Genomic DNA, 27,864 nt, shown 5'->3' with positions numbered 1-27,864 from the left:
CGCCAGTTCCGGTCACGTTGCTGGGTGTTTACGCCTGGAGGCAGCCCGGGACCCCCCTTCGGCGCCCCAGAGCCCCCGGAGCCCCGACCCCACCGCCCCGCAGCCTCGAAGCAGCTGATGGCGCCGCAGCCCGGGCGGGCGCTGCGGAACCCGGGGCGCAGCTAGCGTGGGGAAGAAGAGCTCCTCCCCGCACCCAGCCCGCGGACCCGGGCTCCTCTGGCCTGTCGCTCCCGCAGGTCCTGAAGGTGAGGAGGCCGGTGGGCGTGGGGGTGGGCGCCGAGGTGTTCCCTCGCGGGAGCGCTGGCGTGAGGCTGGGCACCGCAGCGCGCGGGAGGCGGACAGGACCCGCGGGCTGCTGGCAGAAGTTGTCCTCCACCGCCCAGACTCGGACCCTTCCCGGCCCTGGCGGAGAGTCCAGAGCAGCCGAGGTCAAGCCACCACTAGCTCTTGCCACCTCCTGCCACACACATCATTCCTTCTGCCTGGCTTTCCCTGTCCTCCCTGGTACCTCTCTTCCCCGGCTCCCTCCGTCTCCACATGCCCCCCCTCTCTCAGGGAGTCATATTGGAGGCGTAATCAGGGCAGAACATCAAGACTGAAGTGGGTGGGAGCTCCAATTTCCCCGTACGGCCCACTCCCGTGCTCCTGGGTCCTCTGCTTTGCTGGGGTTGGGGGTCCTGCGGTCTTCAGTGGAGGGGGGAGCCATGACCCGGGGGTATTGGAGGAGGAGGGTCTGGGGTGGAGAGGACCAGGAGACCCCTAGAGAATGTGGCTCCACCGCTAACTAGTCAAGTGACCCCACCTTACAGCGCCTCAGACATTTGTCTAGAGCTGACTTCTTGGTCCCAACTCAAATCCCCGGGAGAGCCAAGGACCTGAGAATGAAGGGAGTAATTGTTTTTTAATACGTGCGCTTACTTGCCCTGGTGATTGCCAATAGCGCTCCACTCCTTCTGCCTGTTTCACCAACATTCCTTGTGCTCCTGCTTCATCAAGGAATTCCCGGAGACAAAGCCCTGTCCTCAGGAAGCTTATTGCTCAGAGCAGAAGCCAGACAGAAAGGCAGACACACACACACACACACACACACACACACACACACACACACACACACAGTGATGCCTGGTGGGATGCTTGGGGAACACAGTGGCAGAAGAGAGGCATTTCAGCTTGATGGGGGTCAGGGAAGACTTTCCGCATGTGAGCATCCTTCAGAGGTTTAAGGAGGTAAAGATAAGATGGGTAATAGTAAAGGAGGGATGTTCATGGGTATGAGGAGAGTTTGTTGTGAGAGCAGCAAGAGGTAGAATCCAAAAGAGGAGAGGATCAGACTGCAAATGTGGGCCGAATTTAGATTGTGAAGGGCCTTAGGGTAAATGCCAGTGAGTGCTCCAAGTTGCAAGACACTGTCAGTTGTGTATATGGGGCAAACCACTTAACCCCTCTGAGCTTCTGTTTCCTCATCTATGGAGTACTAACAGAACCTTCTTCTAGGGCTCTTATGAAGATAAATGAATTAATATGTGTAACATGCTAAGAACAGTGCCAGCCATTGATTATTATTAATATTATTATCATTATAAGTGTTATTATCTGTGCAGTAATCCTATATAATAAAAGGGTGATATGCAAATCGATCAAACAGCAGAATGACCGGTCGCTATGACGTGTACTGACCACCAGGGGGCAGATGCTCAATGCAGGAGCTGCCCCCTGGTGGTCAGTGCACTCCCACAGAAGCCCTGAGCCAGGCTCACGACTGGCGAGGCCAGCTGCCACGGCAGGAGCCTCTCCCACCGCAGCAGCACTAAGGATGTCCGACTGCTGGCTTAGGGGAGTGGGCCTAAGCCGTCAGTTGGACATCCCCCGAGGGCTCCCAGACTGCGAGAGGGCGCAGGCCTGGCTGAGGGACCCTCCTGAGTGCATGAATTTCATGCATTGGGCCTCTAGTAATTATTTTAAGTATTATTACCTGTCCATCTATGTCTGAGAAAGACTTTTTGAGTTCTTGCTTTCCCTCCTACCCCAGTCCTCAGAGTCAGGTAGTTAAGAGGAATAACAAGTAAGAAAAGTAAAGAAGCCCGGCTGGTGTGGCCCAATGGTTTAGCATCAACCTATGAACCAGGAGGTCATGGGTTGATTCCTGGTCACATGGCTGGGTTTCTGGCCCGGTCCCCAGTAGGGGGTGTGCAGGAGACAGCCAATCAATGATTCTCTCATCATTGATGTTTCTATCTCTCCCTCTCCCTTCCTCTCAGAAATCAATAAAAAATATATATTTTAAAAAAAGAAGAAAAGTACAGAACATTTTAATTCATTTACTTATTCATTTATTACCATGCCTGTCCTATCTAATATACCTCCCTTGGCAATTAGAATGATAAAAATAACTTTAACATTCTCCTTGAAACAAGAAGGCATACTTAAAATTTTTAACAAAATGTGGGTGAGTATTCAGAACAGTGCAAGAATACTTGTTGACTGAATAAATATTTTCAGTCCTAAAGAGAAAAGAAATACTAAGAATGAAATAGAAACTGGGACAAGAGAAGCAGCAGGGGTAAGGGTGGCAGACATTGCAGAGTCCATGCAAGCAAAAGGCTAGAGGCCTAGCTCTGGTTCCTCTCCAGTCACTGCATCTGCCTGAGGGAGAGATGGGGGCAGCAGAGGCTCGGGGACATTGAACAGACTAAGGGAGGGTAGTAGTTAGCCTCCCAAAAGAAGTTTGGACTATGACAGTGGTTTTCAAACTTCCGGTTAGCAGAAGCCTTTTCTCCGATGAATTTGTCTGCACAAACCCATCATATAACAGAGGGGTGAGGACAGCAAAGCCTCGAGCCCTGCCCTTTCCCCCAACCCTTTTGGCAACATCGTAGAGCCCTCTGCAGAACTCTGGGGTTCTATGGAGCAAATTTGAAAATCACTGATTGAGATGATTATGAAGACCCTTCAGAGCCCTGAGTGCTGTGATTCTGTACTTCCTGTGGTTCTGCCAATGCAAAGAACTATAGGAACTGGAGAGGGGAGAGGACCGCAAGTTCCTACTTTACCAGGTCAGCTGTAGGGAGATAGCTGGGGAGGAGAGTGGGCACCCGAAAGCTCCAAAGAGCCAAGCAGGAGGTGATGTCTTTTTCAGGGATCAGGGGCTTTAGTCTTAGAGCGTCACAGTTGTGTCAGGGTGAGAGGGCTCCTGCACCTGACAGTATCTGGGGTTGGGGACCTGAGCACAGAAGGCTCCGCCCACCAACTTCCCTAAGGGGAAAACATTTGTACCTTCCTCCCTCCCTCCCTTCCTCCCTCTTTCTTTCTTTCTTTCTTTCTTTCTTTCTTTCTTTCTTTCTTTCTTTCTTTTTCTTTCTTTTTCTTTCTTTTACTTGATTTGAGTTTATTTGAACCAAACAGATGACATGCCAGGGAAGCAAGATTTCAAATGCTCCTAGAACTTTCTTTCAGACAGATGAGAGGCATGTCCAGAGTACTTGGAATTAACTGTATAAATTGTGAACCCTGTGTTGCAGGTCTTTTTTTATTCTTGATGACAGTTCTTTAAAATGAACCTTCTCCATCCAGCTGGAAAATTAAAACAAAGAGGTAGGAGCACAGGGAGAAGGTGGGCAGCAGGAACAGTGCAGTTCCTGAGGTAGTCAGGACAGCGGACCGAGGTGAGAGACCTTCTCACTTTAACCTGGGAGCTTGGGCATCTCAGGCTGGCTGTGGAAGAAGATGGAGCTGATAGCTCCTACCCCTTAGCTGCTGCTGCTGGCCTGGGACTTGTCCTCAGACATGATGAGGTCCCGAAGCTGGGAGGTTCCAGGACTACATCTGTGTGTGGAAACCTGACATTTTTCTGAGTTGGGTTTTCCAAGCACATGTGGCTCCCCAGCCACACACAGAGATCCGTGTTGGCCCTGGTTTCCCCTTCCCACCTCCATCTCCCGCCCTCCCCAAAACAAACTAAACAATAACGTCTAAGAAAGTATATTTGCCAAGATTGCTTGTGACCCCAATTCCTGCCCCGAGGAGAGCACCTGCCTCGTTGGAAGCAAATACGCAAGCCATTCTGGGAAGGCATGGAAACAGCTGGTTGGCTCAGTCTGTCACTGGGGCCAGGGGCCAGTCTCCAGGGCTGTGTGGAAAGAGCGTTGACTCTTCTGAAACATTTGCATTTCAGCAGCTGGGAACAGACATTTTCTCTCTTCACTGTAAGCACAGGCCAACACACCTTCATCCTCCAGTTGTGCACACAGCAGACACGTAGATTAAAGAGACACAACGCACACACATGCATGCACACATACATGTACTCCTTCTGGCATGGACACGGGCTTAGATGCATATACAGACACACAAGCACACATAACCCAACACAGACAGACAAAAGCGCAGACACGGCTCACCTGTTCTCCCGAGTAATGCATCAGTATACTTGCCTGCCCTCTTCACATCTGTTTCTCCTTGTCTGAGGTCTCTTGAGCATGCCAGATCTAACAGGCTGGATCTCACCTTCGCTGTAAATCTTCCCCTCCACATCCGTTCACCCAGCTCCACAAATTCACTCACTCGTGCACTCTACCGATATTTTACAGAATATCTCCTATGTGCCAGATTCTGTCCTAGGTACTAGGGAACAAAACAGTCTTTCCTCTTGTGTTGCCAACAATCTGGCAAGGGAACCAAACAATAAACAAAAATGTAATATATGCAGGTGGTGATAAATTCCTGGAAGAAAAGCAATGCCAGTTAAGGGAGTGGAGAGTGACAGAGGGGTGGGTCTATTTTAAATCAAATAACCAGAGAAGGACCCTGATTATGTGACCTTTGAACAGAGTCCTGAATGCAGGGAGAGATGGGCCATGAGGGTATCTCGGCAACGGCATTCCTGGCAGAGGGGACAGTGCATGCAAAGTCCCTGGGGCAAGGTGCTTGGCATAGTCAAGAAACAGCACGGAGGCCAAGGAGGCTGGGGTGGAGCCAACAGTGGGAGAACAGCAGGAGATGAGGGTAAACAGAGCCAGGTAAACAGAGCCAGGGGCCATTGGGTAGGGTCTGGTGAGAACTTTGGGTTTGGCTTTAAGTGGGATAGGAAGCCCTTGGGAGGGTGTAGAGTGAGGGATGAGGTAAGCTGATCAGATTGCTAAAGGAACTCTGGCTGCTGCACGGAAAACAAGGACAAGAGTGGAAGCGAGAAGCCAGTTAGGAGGCTACTGCAATGTTACACCCGAGGGATGGTGGGGACCGGGACTAGGGAAACACAATAGGGACAGTGAAAACTAGTTGAATTGAGGAAGTTTTTTGAAGGTAGAGCCAGCAGGATTTGCAGATGGGTTGGCTGTGGAATGTGAGGAAAGGAATGAAAGATGGCTCCTAGTCATTTGTCCTGAGCAACTGGTGAAGAGGCAACTGTTGTGCTGTTTATCCAGATGGCGAATAGTAGGCCAGAGCAGGTTTGCAGGAGTGACCGTGAGAGCTCAGGACTGGGACTTACAGTTTGAGGGACCTGTGAGACAGCCAGATGGATGTAGTAGATAGTCGGTCTAGTGCTCAGGTCAACATAGGAACAGAATTTACAGCCATGGCATTGGACAGGACCGCCTTAGGAGTAATTAGAGAAGAGGTCCAATGTGAAAGATGAGGAATGGGGGGAATCCAGCAAACGTGCCTTCCTACTTGACTTCCCCAATGCTGAGAACTGTTAAACACCCGAGTATTCCTCTTATCGTGACCTAACCCAGCGATTTTCAACTGGTCTGCCGCAAGCATGTTTAAAACATGCAGTACCTGACTATTTAGACTGTCCAATTAAAAAAAATGACAACAGCCAACACAATAGCCATATGGTGTGAATGAATCAAAATCATACCTATTTGTTTTGTCAGATCAGAAAAATATATTTTTTTTTGGTGTGCTGCAGAATTTTACTGTATGTGTGCCATGAAATGAAAAAGGTTGAAGCCCAGCTGGTGTGGCTCAGTGGTTGAGCACCGACCTATGAACCAGGAGGTCACGGTTTGATGCCCAGACAAGGCACGTGCCCTGGTTGCAGGCTTGATCCCCATTAGGGGGCATGGAGGAGGCAGCCAATCGATGATTATCTCTCATCATTGATGTTTCTATATCTCTCTCCCTCTCCCTTCCTCCCTTAAAAAAATTTTTTTTAATCAAATTTTTTAAAAAAGAAACTTTAAAAGAATATGTTGAAAATCGCTGATCCAATCCATCCCCATGTCCTGCCAATTCTACCCCAAAAATATGCCTGGAACTTCTCTTCATCTCCATCTTCATCATCTGGCCCAGGCCTCCATCATCTCTCACCTGAACCAGTGCTACATTCACCCAGCTGATCTCCCAGTATCGACTTTGTCCTCTCTAATCTGCCCTCCCCACAGCAACCACAGTGATGTTTTAAAAATGCAACTCATGTCCCTCACTGGCTAAAATCCTTTAGTAATTTCCCAATTCACTTAGTATTAATCCACAATTCATAACATAGTTTACAAGACCCTGTGTGATCCTTTCCTTGCTAACCTCACTTCCTGCAACCCTCCCCCCAGTACCTTACACATCAGCCTTCATCAGCAGTTGGCAATGTCGCTATTTCTCAAAAAGGCCATGTGAAGCCCTAAACACATAGGGCTTCGCTTCTAGTAGGCCCTCAATAAATGTCAGCTGTCATTATCCTGCCTCTGGGCCTTCACAAGTGCTGTTCCTGTTTGAGACGCTCTTCCCTGTACTCTTCTGACTAACTTCTACCCCTCCTTCAAGTCTCTTACTTTTCTGCTGCTGCATAACAAATTACCACAAACTAAGTGGCTTAAAACAACACACATGAATTTTCTCAGTCTCCAAGGATCAGGAGTCTGGCACTTTTTACCTAGGTCCTCTGCTCAGGATCTCACAAGGCTGAAATTAAGACCAGCTACATCCTCATCTGAAGGCTCAACGAGGGAGAGAGCCACTTCTAAGATCACTTAGGCTGTTAGCAGAATTTAGTTCCTTGCGGTTGTAGGACTGGAGCCCCTTGGTCTTGGTTGCTGTCAGCCTGGGGCCATCCCCAGCTGCTAGTGGCCTCTCTCAGGCCCTTGCATGTGGTTTCCTCCGTTATCACCCACAGCGCGGCCGGTTACCTCTTCAAGGCCAGCAGCAGAGTTTTTCTCAGGCTTCAGATCTCTTCCTTCACTCAGTAACGGCCCTTTGAACTCACCCGCCCAGAATAATCTTCCTTTTGATTAACTCAGAGCAACTGATTGGAGACCTTAATTACACCTGCACAATCCTTTCTCCCCTGTCATAAACCTAATCACAGGAGTGAAATCTCAAATTCTCAGTCCCACCCACACCCAAGGCGGGAAGATAATGTCGGAGAGCATGACCACCTGGGCCTGGGAATACTGGACCCATTTAGAATTCTGTCTGCCATGAGGTCTCGTTCTACAATCACTTTCTCAAAGAGGCCTTCTTTCATATTACACTGTAGGTTTCTTTCATGGCACCTATCACAAATTGTAATTGTAAACTTACTTGTATTATTATTTGTGTGATGCACTTTTTGTTTGATTCTCTCCCCTTAGCCCTGGGAGCTCATGAGGGCAAGGATTTTGTTTTGTTTATCAGTGTTTTTCCGTAACCAGCACAGCAATTGGCAATAGTAACTCACTGAATGAATGAATGATGGAGAGATATGCAAATAAAGACAGGGATTAACCTCCTCACACATTTAACAGAAACGAGAAGGGATGTAGCACTGACTGACCCCGGTCCTGTGATGAGTGTTCTACCCTTTTTAATCTCACTTAATCCTCATTGTTACTATTAGTAGCCTCATTTTAGTGGGGGGCGGGGGCGGGAGCTTTAGAGAGGTTAACTTTCTTGCTCTAAATCATACAGCAGGTAACTGAAAGACCCAGGATTCAATTCAAAGATTATCCTCAGTATAAATATTGAGAATCTTTTTTGGATTCAAAAGATTTGGTTGGAGAATTGGGCCTGCCACAACCTTCTGGCCATGTGAACTGGCCCGGGTCACTTCAGCTCTGAGTCTGTTTGTTTGTGAAATGGGTGGGGTCATACCTACTGAGGAGTGGTTGGCAGAAGTGAGATAATGTGTATAAAGTTGTTTAAACATAGCAGATGGTCAGTAAACGTAGCCAGTGATCCTCACAGGCCAAAGGGCCGCCTCTACTGAAGTGATCGGCCTATTTGGTTGGACCAGGGGGATCAGGCGGGTACGAGGGAAGGGAGCCCAGAAAGAGAAGCCTATGAATGTGAGGGTGTCCAGTGGACATGCTTGGTGTGACCCTACAAATAAAATTGTGGAGTTGCAGAGACTTACATGGAAGCCATTCTGGAGGGGAGCATTTGCTGACTAGAGCCGCCCATCAACTACCCTCCCTCTCCACTGCCCAGGGAATTCCTGAGACAGGTGGGGGCAGGCCCTTCAAAAGCTTAGGGAGGCCCTGGCAGAGAAGGCCTGAGCTCTGAGTCCTCCAGAGGTCACGGCCTCCACTACCCTTTGCCTCAGCTTCTCAGGATGCTCATCACCACTGGAGAGACTCCCTGGGAAAGGGGTGGAGCCAGCAGGAGAGCTGAAAGGCCAGGCCATCCACAGGACTCAGGGATGCAAATCTCCCCCTCCCATCAGTGTCTTAAGTTCCACCGTGGATTCACCATATGGGTCTCCTTATTCCTACTCCTCTCTTAAAGGGGACTCTACCACTTGCCTTCAGCCCACAGAGTCAGTCAGTGTTGGTGAAACACTCATCAGATCTTCCTCTGACCTGGAAGAGTCCAGAGCCCTGCTTGCGGTTAAGTCAGAGAAATGGAGTTGAACTGGGAGAGGGTGCCTGCTGCCCTGCCAGGCGGCGGTCACCCTTGAGCTGGAATGCTTGCAGGATGGCGGAGCGGGAAGAGACCTCAGGGTTCTTCTACGAGAAAACCAAGAGCCCAGGGAGGGAGAGGATTTGCCCGAAGCCACACCGCTGCTTAAGAAGCAGCTAGAGCCCGTCTCTGCTTCTCTTTACTGACTGATGCTCCATCGGTTTTCCTCCCTGAGCAGTAGGAGAGGCCTCGGGGCAGGGAGTGAGGCCATTTCCCTCTGGGCCTCTGTTTCTTCATCTGCTAAATGGGAATAACTATACTTCCCTGCCAACACCCCCACTTGTTTATGAAGCTTTGGTGAGTGAATACAGGGGAAATGGCCTCCGTGGCAAAACCGTCTACCTGGTGACCACAGGACCCCAGATTGGAGGCGACTGTGAGGGATCTGAGGGTGGGCAGGGCAGATGGGCCCAGAAGATGTGTGTTCACCTTGTCATCCTCCCCAGGTGAGTCCCAGGCCTGGGTTGCCATGGATACCGTGTCCCTAGAGCATCAGATCCAGAGCGTGCAACGCCACATCAGCTTCCTGAAAAAAGAGCAGATGGCCCTGCTGCGAGACCTGCACCTGGAAATCCTGAGGCTGCAGAAACGCTGCTCAGGTGAGGCCAGGAGGGATGGCTGCGACGGGGGCGGGGGGGGGGGGGTGGCAGCAGGGGCAACTGTCATCATCACAGTCATTGTCTCTGCTGGGGTGTCCACTGTGAGCCCCACAAGCTTCAGAACAGTCCTGCCAGGTGGGTGTTCATCACCCGTTTTTCTCAATGAGGAAACTGAGTCTTCAGGGCAAAGGGCTCTGATTCGGTAGCAGAGGGAAACCTGGGAACCATTCCTGGGAATTTCCTGTCCCCTTCTAATAAGTCTTCATCAAGCACCTTCCAGCCCTAAGAAACCTCAGTCTAGTTGGGGAGATACACACACACAGGGAGAGTATTAAGGTAACAGAAAATGAAGAGGGCTGATGGGAGTTCTTTAGCAAGACCATGTCCAGTTTGGTTGGGGTGGGGGGGTGATAAAGGAGGAGACAGGCATCCCAGGCCCCAGAGAAAGGAAGCATTTCCACTCCCGCAGGCTGAGTAAGATGTGGACATGCTGAGTTGTACGGGGGAATAGGGGTGAGGGAACATTCCAAACAGCATGGCAAAGTCCATAGGTAGGAAACTAAACGCTTAGGAAAAGTTCTATTTCATGGATAAAGCTGAGCTTAAAGGAGCCTGGTGAGAAATGGGGCTGGAGCCAGATCACGGAGGATCTTGACAAATACAGCTAAGAAGTTTGGCCTGTCCTCCTGCATGGCGGGAGTCACTGAAGGTTTTGGGCTGCATTACGAAACTCAACAGTTGTGTGGAAGATGAACTGGTGGGAGAGGGGCACAGGAGACTAGTGACAGGGCTGATGAACTGGTCCAGAGGCGAGATGAAGGGGGAACGGAAGGGGAGGGCCAGTGGGAAGCAGATGGAAGGAAAGGACTTGGCAACAGATTGGATTTGTGAGCAGGACAGAGGAAAGCACTGAAGACAAAGCTAAATCCCAGGCCTGACCTCCTGGCCAGCCCTCTCCGAGGCCTGGCTCTGGCCCAAGTGCTCACCCAGGCCGAGTCTCCAAGTCCAGCCTTCAGAGCCAGGATGTCTCAGCTGGAACAGCCCAACCTCCTCATTGTACAAGTAGGTAAATTGAGGCCCAGAGAGAGAGAAAATCACACAGTATGTTAATGGCAGGACTAGGATTAGAACCCAGATCTCTAGACTTCCCATCCTTCGTGCCTCTACAGCTTTCTGCATATCCTTTCCCCAAGACTTCTCTCTCCCCTCCAGCCCGCGCTCATGGGAGGTTCTCCATTCCCTAGAGGGAAACTGAGGCCCAGAGCCACCTGCCTGGCTTCTCACTTTGTCAGGAAAAACCAGTCGTCCTGACTCTCCGCCCCCACAGCCTCCTCCCACTCCATGTGCAGGTTCAGCTGCCACAGTCCAAGGCCAGGCTCCCCGCAGTCTCCCCCAAAGCCTGTGTGGCAGCAGCGCCAGCCCCACACTGACTCACCCCTGCCTGATGCCCCTTTTCGTTGCAATAACATTAAAGGAAAATTGAGATGAGCGAACCCTCAGACCCTACAGCTCTTCCTCTAGTTTCTTTTTGTTTTGCCCTAATTCTAAAGACCTGGGTCCTTCCACTCAGGACAACAGGCCAGGATCCAAGAAAGTATAACAGGCAGGAACAGAGTGTCCTCGGCCCCCATCATCCTTCTCAGATGGGTGTGGGCCCGCAGCCTCTAGGTTATTGATTAAGGAGATAAAAATAACTCTGAGCTGGCCTGGGGCAGCCACTCAGGGGGCTGAAATGACTGAATAAGGCCCTCCCTCCAAGGGGTGGGGGAGTGAGGAGAAGAGAGCAGAACAAAAGAGATTTTTTGTTTGTTTCCTGTTGTTGTTTTTTAAAGGAGATTCTAGAGCCAGCCTGTCAAACTCATGGCCGGCAGGTCGAATGCCTCATTAGGCCTCGAGTTTGACATGCTTGTTCTAGAGGGCCCGGAAGGGGATGGGCGATGGAGGGGCCGGTGTAGGAACCAAGGAGGCAGAGTAATTGGAGAGCCTGCCAAAAAGAGATGAAGACTCAGAATGAAGGGCTTGAGCGGGGGATGAGTGTTCTAGGTGGCAGGGCAGCGGGATAATAAAGGGAACTACCCCTACGTGTTTAACTCTCCGTTTCCCTCAGTCCCAGCACCAGCCCCTTGTGAGGCAGGAGCAATTTTGTCCCCATTTTGCAGATGAGAAAACTGGGCCTCAGAAAGGTGTTGTCACTGGCCCAAGGTCACAGTGTATCTGACCTCACAGCATGCTCATCTAAACTGAGGGAACTCTGACCAGAAGATGAGCAGGGAGAATTGATGGATGGGGACAGGGGGCCAGCTGAGATTCATCTCCCCTCCCCCAATTCCCGTGGTTAAGGGCCGAAGAGAAACCAGTCCACCGGGAGTGAGCGGCAGAGCCAAAACCCTGGGCTGTGTCCCTGAGCCTACTCCAGGTTCCCTTGAGCTACAATGCAGGGCCCTTGGAGGAGGGGCCAACTTGGCCCCAGGAAGCCCTGGGGATGGAGGCATCAGAGTCCTTCCAGGGGCCCCAGGGAGAAGGTTCAGGCTCAGGTCATAGCAAAAAGCCCAGGCACCCCAGCTCTCTGTCTCCTAGCAACAGCTGGCCTCCCCAGGGAAGGCACCTCCAGCAAAGCCCCTGTTTCTCTAGAAGAGCTGGGTGAGGGCAGAGAGGAGGGGCAGCAGAGGACCCACAAGGCTGTCTCTGTAGGTGCTGCTGCAGAGGTGGTCCCAGAGATGTGCACCCTTCTCTCACCCCCAGGTTCATGGGTACACAAAGGTGCTCCTGAGAAGGTGCCTCCCATGGGCAGCTGTAGGTCCCCAGTTCCCTGGTGTCCCTTTCCCAGCTACTGGGGGAGTCGGGGAGTTGGGGTAGGGCTAGAAAAATGATCAAACTCAGCTGGCTGAGAGATAGGGCTTTCTGGAATGTAAGGAATGGGGCTGGGAAGACAGGCAGGGGGAGAGGGATGGCTGGGCTGCCAGCAGTGCCCAGGAGGAAACTGCCCCTCTACTGGCACCCTTGGCGGGCCTGTTGGCTGCCCAACGCCCTCAGCGCCAAGCCACACACGTGGTTCCAAGAGCCCTGCAGGCTTTTCATCACCAGGTGGCGCTGTCCTCCTTGAAGCCCCTCTCCCTGCCATGTGGAGCCTGGCAGAACAGGGCTGGGAAAGGGGCAGGGCTAATGTTCAAAAAATAACACTGGCACAGCAGTACTGGCTGTGAAAACAGTGAAACACGTGTCCTATTGGTAAAGAGCCATTACCTTGAATCCCCCTCCAGTGGTACCAAGCAGCCCAGCCTGGACACTCCAGCCTTCCTGGATCCACCAACTAAACACTAAAGAGTCTGTACCCAGGGACTCTTCCTCCCTACCCACGTGGGAGTCTGTGCTTGTTTCACAATAAATTTTCACCTTTGCTATAAAAAAAAGTCTATGCCCTGCGCAGTAGGGGGTCCTTCAGACCAACTCTGATTGGGTGGCATGTTAAATATTTGTACATCATCCCTGGGAAGAAGCAAATCCTTCCCAGCCCCAAAAGCAAGCCAGGCTCCTCAGTCCCACCAGGGCTGAACTAACTCCCAAATCTAAGCCACAAAGCTTGCACCCAGAGACCTCTGGGCTCTGAATGAGGTAGATCAGGCTCAGGCTATGCCTTGGTACCACTCTTCATCTCTTCCCTGAGCTGGGCTGTAGTACGGTGGGTGTGGAGGGTGTGATTTGGATGGTTTCTAAGGATCCTTATTGCCACTTTCACTGAGCTGTGGTTCCCTGATCTCTCTCTCTCTCACACACACACCCCTGCCTTTTCTTTTCTCTTCCCCCCAGAACTGACCCGTGACCTGGAGATGAGAGAGGCCCAGTCTCACCAGCAAGGTAAGAGAAGGATGACTGGTGGGGAGGTGCCATGGGGCCCAACAGGTCACCTTTCCCCACCAAGCCTTCCATGTCCCAGTGCAGACTGGGTGAGCATAGCGCAGGATGTCAGCCCCACGTGTGCAGTGAACAGCCTGCACCACCATGCACAGCGCCCTGTATTTGTGTTCCTGGCGAAAGTAGGAAAATGAAAGCAGGTAGGAGATGGTGTCCAGTAGGTCCGGGCTGAATTAATTCCTCTCTGTGACCTACCTCCCCCATCCTTCCCATCCTTGCACAAATGATTCTCATGATCAGTGTCCATATCCTCCAAGATGCTGAGAGTCAAGATGCAACACAATGACAATATGGGGTCCTTGACTTCAAGGAACTGAGTTCAGAAGAGAAAGTTGACACAAGACACATTAGCAAATCCTTCATTTTACAATTCCCCGGCCCCAAATATTTCCCCACTAAAAGATTTTTTTTTTACAGGTTATTAGTTCACCCATTAAATGGCAGGTGAGGTGGGGAGATGGTACTCTTGGGGTATAGAGTTTCAGTTTTGCAAGATAAAAAAGTTCTAGAGATCTGTATACTTAACACTACTGAACTGTACACTTAAAAATTGATAGGATGGTAAAAATTTTATGTTGTCATTTTTATCAGAAATAAAACTTTTTCTTTAATGGAAGGGGGCCTGGCCGGTGTGGCTCCCTACGAACGTTGAACATTGACCTCTGAACCAGGTCATGGTTGGATGTGGTCAGGGCACATGCCTGGCTTCCAGCTCCATCCCCAGCAGGGGACATGATGGAGGCAACCAATCAATGATTCTCATGATTGAAGTTTCTATCTCTCTCGCCCTCTCCCTTCCTCTCTGAAATCAATAAAAATGTATTTTAAAAACATTAAAAAAATGGAAAGGGTTGCATTGTTGGTATCTTAAGCGCTGATTATATGATCTCTGAGAATTAGGGCCTGGGTAATACCTATTGTCTCAAAGTACAGGACACATTACCTAACATGGATAGGGATTCATGGATAGTAAATGCTTAACTAAAAATGAATCACAGAAGTAGTCTTTCTTAGCCAGGAGAGAGTAAGAATGGCCTCCCTGCATATTGATGTGCTGCTTATAGATCAAGAGTTAGGGGTGGGGAAGCTGGAAATTTAAGGCAAAATGTTAGGAGCCTTACAGATTGTTTTGGGTATGTGTGCATACAGATCTAAGCAGTTATAGATTTGCAGGAATTCTGCCCATTTCTTTAAGTGGCAACTATGGGCAACCTCTTGGTGCCTAGGTGCTTGGTGGCAGGGTTACACACCCCAGACACCAGTAAGGGTAGCTGTGTGACAACAGCAGCTTTCATTCCACCTACTCCCCTTACTCTGGAAGAGCTTTGGGGGTCACCTGGGCTCAAGGCACTGCCCCAGTGTCCTACTTTTTATCTTCTCGCTCAGTGGGCTTGAGAGCTCTCTGTGTCCTCTTTTTCTGTGAAAATCACCAAGTGCTTTCATATCCATTCCAGAGTCATCTTTTACCTACTTTTTTGTCGCTGTCATCAGTCTGTGTCCCTACACTCACTCACATGTGCCAGTCCTGAGATACTGTTCCAGCTGAAATGAAGCTGATAATCCAGGAAGCAGGGGTCCTCAACTCGGAAGGTCCATTAGAACCACCTGGGAAGATTTAAGGAGTGCCACTTCCCAGGTTCCAGCCCAGAGGTTCTGATTGGACTGGTCTTTGGCAGGGCCCTGGAAACTTTTTTAAAGCTCACTGGATGGTTCCCCACTAAAAGATTGGATATCCTGGGTTGAAACCCAATGCAGTAGGCAAAGGCAAGCAATAAAGTAAACAAAATATTAGAAAATGTAACAAACATTCTCCATGAAGCCAGGTTCTGGCTCACTCACTCCCCTTTCCTGCCCACCCTCCTGGTCCTAACAGTCCTAGCCTCTTGCAGGTCTCTGCTGCCACAGGGCTTTTGTACAAGTTGTTCCTCTGCCCCCAGCTCCGCCTCTCCTCTCCGCACTGCATACCTAACTCCCATTCATCTTTCAGATCCTAGCCCATGTCACTTCTGGCACATCATGTATGAATCTCACACTTGTAACTATGTCCTATACCTCTCCCACTATGCTTGCTTATGATGTTTTCTTTATTTTTTTAAAATATATTTTTATTGGTTTCAGAGAGGAAAGGAGAGGGAAAGAGAGATACTAGTGGAAACAACAATGATGAGAGAGAATCATTGATCAGCTGCCTCCTGCATACCCCACACTGAGGATCTAGCCATAACCCGGGCATGTGCCCTGGCCTGAATCGAACCGTGACCTCCTGGTTCATAGATCGATGCTCAACCACTGAGCCAGGCGGGCTGGGCTATGTTTTCTTATCCACCGCTAGTAGCCCCTGTGCCTGACACAGCGCACATAGTAAAGGCTCGACGAATACTTGTGGGGCAAATAAATGAATAAGGACAGTTTTGCATTTAAACTGAAACCTCAAGAATTAGAGGGGAGGGAAGCAGAGGGCAGGATGGGCGAAAGGCCTGGGGAAGAAAAAGGAAGGCCTTGGGGAGGGCGAGAGAGCGGGCCGGACGTGCCTGTAGCTGGGGAGTCGCAGGGCTTCGTCGGGAGGAGCGGTGAACTGTCTGCACCATCGCCTCTCTCTCTCCCGCCTTTTCCAGAGGAGGCGTCCCGGGAGCTGGAGAGCAAGTGCCGCGCGCTGGAGTCGCAGCTGGCGGCGCGGGCGGCGGCCAACTCCGAGCTGCGGCGGGAGGTGGCGCAGCGCGAGGCGCTGGTGTCGGCGCTGCGCTGCAGCCTGCGCGCCGAGGAGCGCCGCTTCCTGGAGGAGCTGCGCCGCCGCAGCCACCGCGCCACCGTGCTGGGCACCGAGCTGCAGAAGCACACCGAGGCGGCCGCCTACCTCTCCTGCCAGCTGCACGCGGCGCGCCAGAGACTGCAGACCCCGCGCCCCGGCCCGGGCGCCGCCGCCGAGCCCCGGCCCCGCCGGCGCGCACAGCGGGCTCGCCGCCCGCCGGCCACGGAGGCCGCCGCCAAGGGCCCCGGCCGGGACTGGGCCGCCTGGGACCGCGCGGCCTGCGCCCTGGACGACGCCGAGCCCATGCCCGACCCAGCGCTCTTCCTCTGTGCCCGGAGGCCCCCGCGGCCCAGCGGCCGCAGCCCGCGCCAGCCGCCTCCCCTGGAGCCCCCGGACCTAGCCTACCCGCCCGCTGCGCCCAGTGCGCCCGGGGCCCCGGAGTAGGCGCGGGGTAGGCGGGGCGTGGGGGAGGGAGGGCGGGAGGCCGGCCCCCGGCTAGAAACGCGGCCCGGGCCTTGCAGACAGGCCCGGGGGTTGGGAAGGGCGAGGAAGCCGGTCCGGTTCCAGGGATCCAGCTGAGGCAGCCCCGCTCCCTCCATCCCTTCCAACCGCCCCGCCTTTTGTATTTCCCAACGTTTCCGAAGCTTCGAGCTCTCCCCTCCCGCGAAGGAGTTCCTCCGCGGGGCTCAGCGAGCGCACCGTCTCTGTACAGGACTCGCAATACTGCTCCTCCTCTGGTCCCCACCCTGCCGCTGGGAGGGGAGGGGGCGAGGGTCACCCCGTCCCGGAAAGCTGACAATCGTTTGGCCCCGGGGGAAGGCTGGGCTGGTCTATGTAAGGAACCCGAGTGGCACTCATCACCCCTATGCCTTCCAGCTCCACCCTCCCCACCCCGCGGCCTCCCCAGCCCCGCACGGCTGTCCTTCCCTCCAAGCCTTCCAACTAGGAGAGGCTCGGGTTCAGGGGCTACTGGCTGGACCTTTTCCTCGGAGCCGCTTCGCCTCCCCGATGCCGCTGGTAGGTCCGTACAGGTGAGCACCTAACACTTTAGAAGACACCTCCTCCCAGAGCCTCTGGTGGGGACGCATGGCCGAGGGAAGTTGCACTTCTGGCAGGCGGCACCCACAGACCCTTAGGATTAGGATGGGTTTGGCGGCAGAGCCCAGTCTAGCGCTGTCTCCAGCGTGGTCCTCCCCAGGATGCCCACTGAGGGGTGTAGACAGGGAGCTGTGCTGGGGAAGCGAGGGACAGCCAGACCTATGGAGGGGCAGAAACTGCCTTCAGGAGGTAGCTGGGGACCTGAGGCGCCCTGGGCCCTGGGAGGTTCCTGGTCCTGTTTATTGGTGCTAATTTCGCCCAGCTTCTTGGAAGTGGCAGTTGATAGAGGTTTGGGTTTGCTGGGGAGGAAGTCCCCAGCCGGCCCCTCCAGGGAGGCCTCCAGTGCTATCAGACCTGGCCGTGGTGTGGCGTCGGGGACCTTCTGTCTAGGGTGGGGAGTGGCGCCATAGAGAGAGCATGCCCCACCCGCTCTCTGCCTTTCTCCCCTGCCCGCTCTCAAGACAAAGGCAGTTTCCAGCCCGGCTCTTGCTCTCACCCCAAGCCCAGCCTGGGAAGAAAAACCTCTAGAGCCCCCACCCCAAGCCACCCTTCCTCTGTCCTGGGTCCTGCACCGAGTCCTAAGTGCCTGTGAGGTCTTCCGGGGACTGCAGAGGGGGGCGCACGTGGCAGGGAGAGGCCTTTGCCTCACTCACACCCCATCCTGGCAGAGCCTGGCCCTGCCTGCGGCCCAGCATTGTGTGTGTTGACCCAGGGAGCCATGAGAGAGAGCAGAGCCAATCTTTTTTTTTTTTTTTTTTAAATATATCTTTACTGATTTCAGAGAGGAAGGGAGAGAGAGGTAGAAACATCAATGATGAGAGAGTCATTGATCAGCTGCCTCCTGCACGCCCCCTACTGGGGATGGAACCCGGGACCCGTCCGTCCCCAGGCTGATGCTCAGTCTAGCCACTGAGCCAAACCAGCCAGGGCGAGCAGAGCTCGTCTCTAGGGGAGATGCATGCTTCTGTCATCACAGGCCCCTTGAAGAAGAGGAAGGCCCAATCATATCCTCTTCCACTCCATATTGGAGGGAGTGGGAGACCAGCAGGAAGCAAAGCCCGTGAGCACACTCCCAGCCCACATGGACACAGTGCCCTCCCCAGCCCACCACACTGGGATCCGCTGGGACCACAGCAGTAACCAGCCTGGTCTAGGTGTGCAGCCTCTGGGACGCAGAGGCTACGGTGTGGGCACTGGGACAGACAGTGCTCTCCCGTCTCACTCGGGTCCCGGCAGTGGCCTAGGGTCCTTGCTCTGCCTGCCCTTGTCCCTCCCCTCCCCAGCCTCTGTGCTTGTGCCTCTGCCCTCCGTGTCTCCCCTCGAGTGTGTAACTCGATGTTCCCTCATGCCCTCACCTCCCTTTCACAGCGTGACTGTGAAGGAAGCCTCTCCTCTCTCGACTGCACCCACTTGCAGGAGCCAGAGGACTGTGGAGAGGAGGGAAAGGGTGCCTTTCTGGAGGTGCTCCCCCAAACCTCCATCTTCCACAACCACACTTTTGGGGTGAACAGGGTGACTTTGTTGCATTGATTCCTCTAGAGATGGTGAAATACTTTGTCCGTCCACCCACCCACTGAAAGCCATAGCTTCCCCACCCTGCCTCCCCCCGATCCAGCTCTATAGCAATAGCCCTCTTCCCCCTTCCCTCCTGAACCCAAGGTGTCTATCTGGGGACCCCTATCAGCCCTCCCCCCCCCCCCGGGATCCTCAGGTGACCTGCCTGCCTCTCCCCAAGGGACCCCCATCAGCAACTTCCCACTCCTGTCCCTCTTCTAACAAGCAGAAATAATGACACTTAATTGTTTGTGGGGGTGCTTGGAGATCCCCCAGATGAAAGGTTCTGAGTGCTGGGGCGGCTGACTCAACTCTCAGCCTGGGAAAGGAAATAAGACAACCCTTCCCACTCCACTCAGCAAGCTGGAGGAGGGGCTGAGGCAGACACAGGGTTCCAATTTTAACACATTCCCTTTCCCCTCCCTCTCCTGGGCTAGAGACTTCCCTCCACCTCTCGGCCCTGCCCTGGGTTTGGAACAAAACCCTCAGGGCAGCAGAGTGCGACTAGAATCAGTGGCCTGCCCTTGGCTTCAAGGCGTCAAAGCTCAGCCTTGGGGCCTGGGAGAGGCCCTACCCTCAGCTTCTGGCCCTCCCCATCCTCTAGCCTGGGGGACCCACCCTGCCAAAGGAAGACCCCCTCCCGCCAACCCCTGGAATGCTTAGGTGACTAGAAGGGAAAGGATCCTGTCTTCTCCCCTCTTCCTTACTGGGGGAGGAGCGTGTTGACATGGACAGTCAGGGGCCCTAGTTGGAGCTGCAGCCACTCCCCAAGAATGGAGGGGCCCAGGAAGGAGGACTGCAGTATGAGCATCTGTACCCCTGCCTCCCCATATCCTACCCGCAGTGGCCTGCAGTTTGGGGAGTCAGTTCAAGGCTGAAATGGGGTGCGCCTTCCCCAAATAAGCAGCAGAATGGAGGCCTCCTTGTGGAGAGGAAGGAGGCCAGGGGTGTGGAGGAGCATCTCAGTGCAGAGAGCTGGGGATCTCAGCACTGCTCACTGAGGTGCCAGCCTTGAATGGGGGACGGGCAGGGCAGAGGCTTCCTGCTCCAAACTCTGTTGGCTGTGCTTTTTAATCCAATGCTTTTCAGAGTGTATTCACTCACCCACAGAAATAGAGCCCTGTGCTTTAGGGGTGACTGTCATATGCCTTATTCTTAATAAAATATCTGAAAAATACATAAGCCAGACCTCTTCTCTGTGGGCACCCCACCCTGTTCCCACAGGTGTGGCCAGATAGTGGTTTGGGAGTCAACCAGTGGGGTGGGAGCTGAGACTTGGGAGTCCCCTCAGTAGATATTTCCTTTTTAAAAAATATATATATTTTTATTGATTTCAGAGAGGAAGGGGGAGAGAGAGACATCAATGATGAGAATCACCGATCGGCTGCCACCTGCACACCCCAGGATTGAGCCCAAAACCTGGGCATGTGCCCTGACTGGGAATTGAACCGTGACCTCCTGGTTCATAAGTCGACGCTCAACCACTGAGCCACGCCGGCCAGGCTCAGTAGATATTTCTTACATAGGTAGAGGCCACTCATCTGAGATGTCCCAATGCTCGGCTAGCCCTGGCCCTCTCTCCATGCCACCCCAATTCAAATGAACAAATGAGACCTTAGGTCAGAGGCTCCTGGCTAGAGCTGGGAAGGATGGATTGGAAGTGCTCCATGGCTGAAATTGACCATCGTCCTGGCCCAGAAGAAATCCTGGTATTCTGGCATCTTTGGCCATGCTGGTCCCCCTCCCTGACACCCATCCCCACCTGATCCAGCTGCAAGAAGCCAGCATCCCGGGGAGGAGCCCTATTCTTATCCTCCTCTCATGACGGTTTTCCTGGGACTGCAATCTGACAGCTCAGCACACCCAACACCCACAAGAACTCAAGCCTGTACATTTCAGTGTAGGCCTGTTGTGGATGGCTCTAGGACAGCGATTTCCAACCGCTCTGTCACAGCAGGCACACTGGTGGGCCGCAAGGATTTTTAAAACGTGCAATACCTGACTAGCCAGGGGCACTGACCTCTTTTCCCTTAGATCAGCGGTTCTCAACCTGTGGGTCACGACCCCTTTGGAGGTCGAACGACCCTTTCACGGGGGTCGCCTAAGACCATCGGAAAACACATATATAGTTATATATTGTTTTTGTGATTAATCACTATGCTTTAATTATGTTCGATTTGTAACAATGAAATTGGGAGTCACCACATCATGAGGAACTGTATTAAAGGGTTGCGGCATTAGGAAGGTTGAGAACCACTGCCTTACATTGTCAAATTAAGGAATGATAACATTAAAAAAATGACAACAGCCAACACAACAATAGCTATCCAGTGTGAATGAATCACAATTATAACTATTTTTGTCAAATCAGCAAAATATCATTTGGTGGGCTGCAGCATTTTAGTAATTAGTTTACTGAAAAATCAGAGGCCGAAAACCAGGACTACAGGCTTTATTAGGGGAGAAGGACCTGCCGGGCTGTCTCACAAGGAGAGGACAGCAGCACGCGCAGGGGTGGGCATGCCTTTTGAGGGGCGGAATGGGAAGGGGTGGGGGCTTAGTGTATTCTGCGCACACTGATTGGTGGCTTACTGCATTGTCCATATAGGACAAGGGCTTAGGGTATTGGGCAGGTGTGGATTGGTGGTCCAATGTATAGTCCATATAAGGTACATGGTTAGTCGCTCAGGTATTTACGGGCTGCAGGTTATGTCATACTCCGCCCACCAGTTGGGGGAAGGGAGGATCTATCATTTACGTGAGCTATGAGATGAAAAAGGTGGGAAATCGCTGCTCTAGGAGAAAGGGCAGCAGCTCTGCATTCTAAGGCTGCCGGAGACATCATAGTTCTGCCTGCGGCCCTTCTAATAACAAGACTGATTGCTTCCTTTTGGGTGCCTGCCCTTCTCCCATCGCAGTCTATGTGTTGGGGGTGGGCGGGGCTGACCCCACACAGGTGACTGAGGTAAGGTAGGTCACAATGATTGGGTTGGAGAAGGGCAAGTGACTCAATCTAAGCCAAGGAGCATTAATCTCAAGACTTTTACTGCTGGGGTCTAACCCCAGCATGTCCAGGGGTCCCTAAAGGTGTGGACAGAGTCGGCGAAGAAGGAATGACACAGAGACAACGTTCAGTTGATCTGCAGCCTAGCCAGGATCTCTAGCCAAGTTCTGGTCAGGATCTCCAGCGAAGTTCTGGTGCCATGTTCTCTCGCTAGGTTCTCCAGCCAGGTTCTCCAGGCTCTCCAGCCAGGTTCGGTTGCTAGGTTTTCCAGCCAGGTTCTATCCAGATTCTCTTGCCATGTTCTAGGTTCTCTAGCCAAGTTCTGTAGCCAGGTTCTATCCAGGATCTTTTGCCATGTTCTCTCGCTAGGTTCTGTCTCTAAGTTCTGTGTCTAGGTTCTGTGTTCTGTTGTCTTGTTACATCTGTATTTATACCAGTTGATTCCAATCCTATCAATCTCTATTCCAAAGGTTAGGGTTTTTCTTAGCTCCATTCCAGGGAGTAAAGATTATGTAGCTTAAGCGTGATTGATTGTAGTTAAAGTGATTAACTACCTGCCTGACACTTAGTTAAGGGGTTTTATCCCCTCCCTAACTTCAGGGAAAAATCCCTACCTGGGGAAACAACCTTTCTCAGAGAGGTGACCTTGGTTAAAACACATAGCGCTAAGGGGAGCAAACATATTAAGAACAGTATGCTATATATGCCAGGTCCCTTGAAACATGCTGTGCAGATGTTTCTTTCCTGAAGCGACTGTGTCAAGCAGCAAGGATGGACCGGCTTCCAGCATTTTACTGGAACCATTCATTCAACACACCAAGGGATCTAGGAGGGAACAAAAACTCTTGGGTGGCTAAAATGGCAGAATACCAGCCGGAAGGTCTGACAGACTGTTTGCCACCACAAGGGATAGGGCTGCCTGAGTAGGAAGCTCCACCAAAGAAGCAGAATCAGCTGAGATGGAGACAACTCCTAAGAATTAAGCCACCTGGGTCCAGCTGTGCCCGTGGCCCATATACCCCTGCCCTTTTCAGTTACATAGACCAATAAGCCCCTCCCTCACTTTTGTATTTAAGTGGTGAGCATTAATTTGAGGGTTTCCCCTACTTTTTATTTGGGACAATTTTAGACTTAGAGAAAATTTGCAATAATAATACAGAGGTATATATACCTCACATCTTTTCCTGATGTTAACATCTTACTTTATCATAGTACAATTATCAAAAACAAGAAGTGAACATTGGTACATGATTATTAACTAAACCACAGACCTTATTTTAATCTCATCAGTTTTTCCCCTAGAGTCCTCTTTCTGTTCCAGTATCCTATCCAGGATCCCATTGCATTTAGTTATTTATTTTTTTAGTCTTCTCCACTCTGTGACACACTTCTTTTTAATGTTTCTGGTTTTTTTTAATTGATTTAAGAGAGGAAGGGAAAGGGAGAGAGAGATAGAAACATCAATAATGAGAGAGAATCATTGATCAGCTTCCTCCTGCATACACACCCCACTCCCCCCCACCCACCCCCACTCCAGGGATCAAGCCCACAACCCGGGCACGTACCCTAACTAGGAATCGAATCAGCCCTACTGGCCGAGCCGTAACACACTTTTAAAATCCGTTTTGAGTTGAGTTGTAGGGCCTTGCTAACCTCAAAAGTCTGGATGATGTCAAAAACAATCAGTGGAGGAAAATCAAGTGGATGCAACCAATAAAGTCCATTGAATGAAATATTCACAGAGCCCTGGGGAGGGACTTTCAGCTGCCATGACTAAGAAGTTCAACAGACAAATGGTATCTGAATTTGACTTCGTAGACCTGGGGTGACTTCCACATCTGTCCCCATGACACTTCTCCAGGGAAGCTGGCATAGAGAAAAGGTAAGTGACTTGCTCAAGGTCACATAGAAGAAGTCAGGGATGGAGCTAGACGTGAAGTCACACACCCAGTGTATCAACACTGAGCAGGCAGGCAGGCCCAGCCTGTCCCATCTCAGTTCCTTGCTCTGGCCCAGGGGTGGGCAAACTTTTTGACTCGAGGGCCACAATGGGTTCTTAAACTGGACCCGGAACAAAAGAGTGTTTGTGTGAACTAATATAAATTCAAAGTAAACATCATTACATAAAAGGGTACGGTCTTTTTTTTTTTTTAGTTTTATTCATTTCAAACGGGCCGGATTTGGCCGTAGTTTGCCCGCGGCTGTTAGCCTCTCAGGATCAGGTTTGAACCCAGGATGGGCTGGGACCAGGCCTGCAGCAAACCCAGGAAGTATGGCCGAGCTTCTACTAGTCCCTGGCCTTTTATCTCCTGAGGCAGCGAGGCTAGGGAAGGGCCAGCCCTGGATAAACATCTGCCCAGGATTCTGGGTTCGCATGTACAATTCAAGAAAAAGGAGAGAAGACAGGGAAAGGAGAGAAGGGATTGGACTCAGGGTCCCCCCACATATTCCTGGGGGGGCTGTGCTGAGCCCAGCCAGAATCGCAGTGTGGGGTGAGGATGCGCAATGTCAGCATCAAATAACTCAGAGATCATCTGTACAACCCCCTCACTTTATAGATCGGGAGGCGGAGGCCGAGGGCATCTTGCTGATTGTCTTCCCTTCTTTCCTGGCAGTGCTGCCCACACAGCTTTGGGGTTGAGGGAGGTGGGTCCCTAGAGTAAGGCCAGTGAGGTAGGGGTTCCCTCCTGCTATCCAGGAGGTGGGGAATTCTGAAAAGGAGCGGGGGGGGGGGGGGGGGATAGGAATGCCTGGCTGAGTGGGTATATCTATCATAACAATAATTAGAGACGTGGGAGGCTTTAAGCAGGCTAATTACGTAGGCTAGGTCTCAGCCTTGATAAAGCTCCCTCTGTACTCACTCAGCATCTTTACGCAGGGGCCCTAAAGATGGGGAAACTGAGGTGCTCAGGGTACCACCCAGGCAGCCCTGCAGATGGGGACTATGTAATGAGAGCCTGCTAGGGAAGGGGAAGAGGATGCGCGGAAGTCAAATTACAGGCTCTGAGGCCTCTGGAACTGCTTCGCCACCAGCACCCATGCTGACCATAGGCACTCCCAGCCCCTGACCAGGAGGAGGACAGAGGAGGAAGGCCAGTGCCTTCCCAGGGTTCAGCCTGGTGGGTCTCAACCAAGCATTGTGAAAATGATCCGAAGCTTAGGATACAAAGGTCAAAGCACACAGCACACAAAGGGGATATCTGCAAGAAAGGCCCAGATATTATAAATAATGATGGGGATCAAAGGTGAAAGGCAGCGCTGCTAGAAACTCTCCCCCCTTAGCATCTTGTGAGCCCTCAAAAAGACTGTTGGCACTCCCTACCTCCCTAGACCCGGGCCATCCATTCAACAAACAAATGCATTAAACACCTACAATCCATCTTCTCTGGGAGATAATGGGGATGCCCAGGCAAATAAGGTATGGTCCTTTTCTTCAGTCTATCAGCTGGACTCCTCACTTGAGAACCAGACATCCCAGTTTGGCCAAGAAATCTTGGTTCATGCCTTTTGTTCTAATGTCATTATTAATAGTGTCCACTCTTGCTTCAAAAGTGTCCTCGTTTAGCCCTTGCCAGTCTGACTCAGTGGATAGAGTGTCAGCCTGCGGACCAAAGGGTCTCAAGTTTGATTCTGGTCAAGGGCATGTACCTCAGTTGATGCTCGATCCCTGGCCCTGATTGGGGTGCATGCGGGAGGCAACCAATCTATGTGTCTCTCTCACATCGATGTTTCTCTCTGTGTGTCTCTCCCCCTCTCTTCCACTCTCTTTAAAAAATCAATGGAGCCCTAGCCAGCTTGGCTCAGTGGATAGAGCATCAGCTTGCAGACTGAAGGGTCCCAGGTTCGATTCCGGCCAAGGACACATGCCTGGGTTGCGGGCTCGATCCCCAGTAAGGGGTGTGCAGGAGGCAGCCAATCAATGATTCTCTCTCATTGGTGTTTCTGTCTCTCTCCCTCTCCCTTCCTCTCTGAAATCAATAAAGAAATATATTTTATAAATAAATAAATAAATATAAAACCAATGGAAAAATATCCTCAGGTGAGGATTAACAAAAAAATAAAATAAGAAGAGTGAATTTTAAAAAAAAGTAAAAAAAAAAGTGTCCTAGTTTAGACAATAAATTACATGGTCACCGTAACCATAGCACAAGCAGTGGTTCTCAACCTTCTGGCCCTTTAAATACAGTTCCTCATGTTGTGACCCAACCATAAAATTATTTTCGTTGCTAATTCATAACTGTAATGTTGCTACTATTATGAATCGTAATGTAAATATCTGATATGCAGGATGGTCTTAGACAACCCCTATGAAATGGTCGTTCGACCGCCAAAGGGGTCGCGACCCACAGGTTGAGAACCGCTGGTATATAGGCAATGGTAGAAATAGCGAAAATGGTGCGAGTAATTGCTTTTAAGACTATAATGAAAAGACAATGATGGAGGAAGCTTGAAAGCAAGAAATAATCGGTTTAATATGTGATCAGGGGTCAGACCACCTGAGCCAGCATAGAGAAAGTGGTAAGAGGATGACTTAAAATTTTTTTTTATTGATTAATTTTATTTACTTTTATTTATTACTATTTTATTTATTTTAAATTATTTTTAGAGGAGGAAGGGAAAGAAACATCGATTTGTTGTTCTATTATTTATGCATTCATTGGTTGATTCTTGTATGTGCCCTGACCAGGGATCAAACTTGCAACCTTGGCATATTGGACAATGCTTTAACCAACTGAACTACCTGGCCAGAGCCACCCTGATTTTTTAATTTTATTATTATTTTTAATCCTCACCTGAGGATATTTTTCCATTGCTTTTTAGAGAGACAGTGGAAGAGAGAGGGAAAGACAGAAAGAAATATCGATGTGAGAGAAACACATCAATTGGTTGCCTCCTGCATAAGCCCTGACCAGGGCCCAGGCCGGGGAGGAATCTGCAACTGAGGTACATGTCCGCAGGCCAATGTACTATCCACTGAGCCAAACTGGCTAGGGTGCTGATTTTTTTTTTAATTTAACAATATATTCTAGAGATTGTTGCATATCAGTACACAACAAGCTTTCTCATTCCATTTTATGGCTAGATAATATTCCATTGTATGGTTATGCCATAATTCTTTTAACCAGTTTCTTCTGTTTTAAAAAAATATGCTTTTAGCCGAAACCGGTTTGGCTCAGTGGATAGAGCGTCGGCCTGTGGACTGAAGGGTCCCGGGTTCAATTCCGGTCGGGGGCATGTACCTGGGTTGCGGGCACATCCCCAGTAGGAGATGTGCAGGAGGCGGCTGATCGATGTTTCTCTCTCGTCGATGTTTCTGACTCTCTATCTCTCTCCCTTCCTCTTGTAAAAAATCAATAAAATATATTTTTTAAAAATATGCTTTTGATTTTACAGAAAGAGAGGAAGGGAGAGGGAGAGAGAATAACATGGATGAGAGAGAAACCTCGAATGACTGTTTCCTGAATACCCCCAGGAATCAAATCAACGACCTCTTCGTGCATGAGACAGACGCTCAACAAACTGAGCCACATCGGCCAGGGCTTAACCAGTTTCTGGACTGATGGGTACTTAGTTTGTATTCATGAAACTCAAGGAACTTGGAGAATTGTACCAAGTCCAGTGTAGCTAAAGTCGGAGGCCTCCTTCATGTTGGTGACATTACTCATAACCAGAAGCATAGCTCAGTTTTGTGTTTTTTAAAATATATCTTATTGATTTTTTACAGAGAGGAAGGGAGAGAGATAGAGAGTCAGAAACATCGATGAGAGAGAAACATCGATCAGCTGCCTCCTGCACACTCCCCACTGGGGATGTGCCCACAACCAAGGCACATGCCCCTGATGGGAATCGAAACCGGGACCCTTGAGTCTGCAGGCCAACGCTCTATCCATGGAGCCAAACCGGTCAGGGCCATAGCTCAGTTTTAACACTGGGGGCAGTGAGCTTGGGGGTGGAGAGACAGATACACATGCATAATGCACAAACAAGTGGAAAAACAAATCAAAAATTTTTTTTCTCTCTCCCTCTAAAATCAATGAATTAATTTTTTTAAAAAAATTAGGGTGAAGAAGAGC

The 27,864-nt window shown here is 51.0% G+C and overlaps 1 protein-coding gene across 1 annotated transcript; it reads left to right on the top strand.

Annotated features, from left to right (window-relative positions):
- Window positions 1–27: 27 nt before the first annotated feature.
- Window positions 28–17,989, top strand: CCDC92B (coiled-coil domain containing 92B). Its single transcript, XM_036342052.1, has 5 exons — window positions 28–245; window positions 9,321–9,473; window positions 13,281–13,328; window positions 16,001–16,585; window positions 17,011–17,989. Exons 2-4 carry the CDS (start codon window positions 9,344–9,346, stop codon window positions 16,576–16,578), a joined length of 756 nt encoding a protein of 251 aa, XP_036197945.1. The 5' UTR covers window positions 28–245; window positions 9,321–9,343; the 3' UTR covers window positions 16,579–16,585; window positions 17,011–17,989.
- The last annotated feature ends 9,875 nt before the right edge of the window (window positions 17,990–27,864 follow it).

Source organism: Myotis myotis, unplaced genomic scaffold, assembly GCF_014108235.1.
Source record: "Myotis myotis isolate mMyoMyo1 unplaced genomic scaffold, mMyoMyo1.p scaffold_m19_p_17, whole genome shotgun sequence".
Classification (NCBI taxonomy): domain Eukaryota; kingdom Metazoa; phylum Chordata; class Mammalia; order Chiroptera; family Vespertilionidae; genus Myotis; species Myotis myotis.
This window is presented reverse-complemented; position numbering and strand designations above follow the sequence as displayed.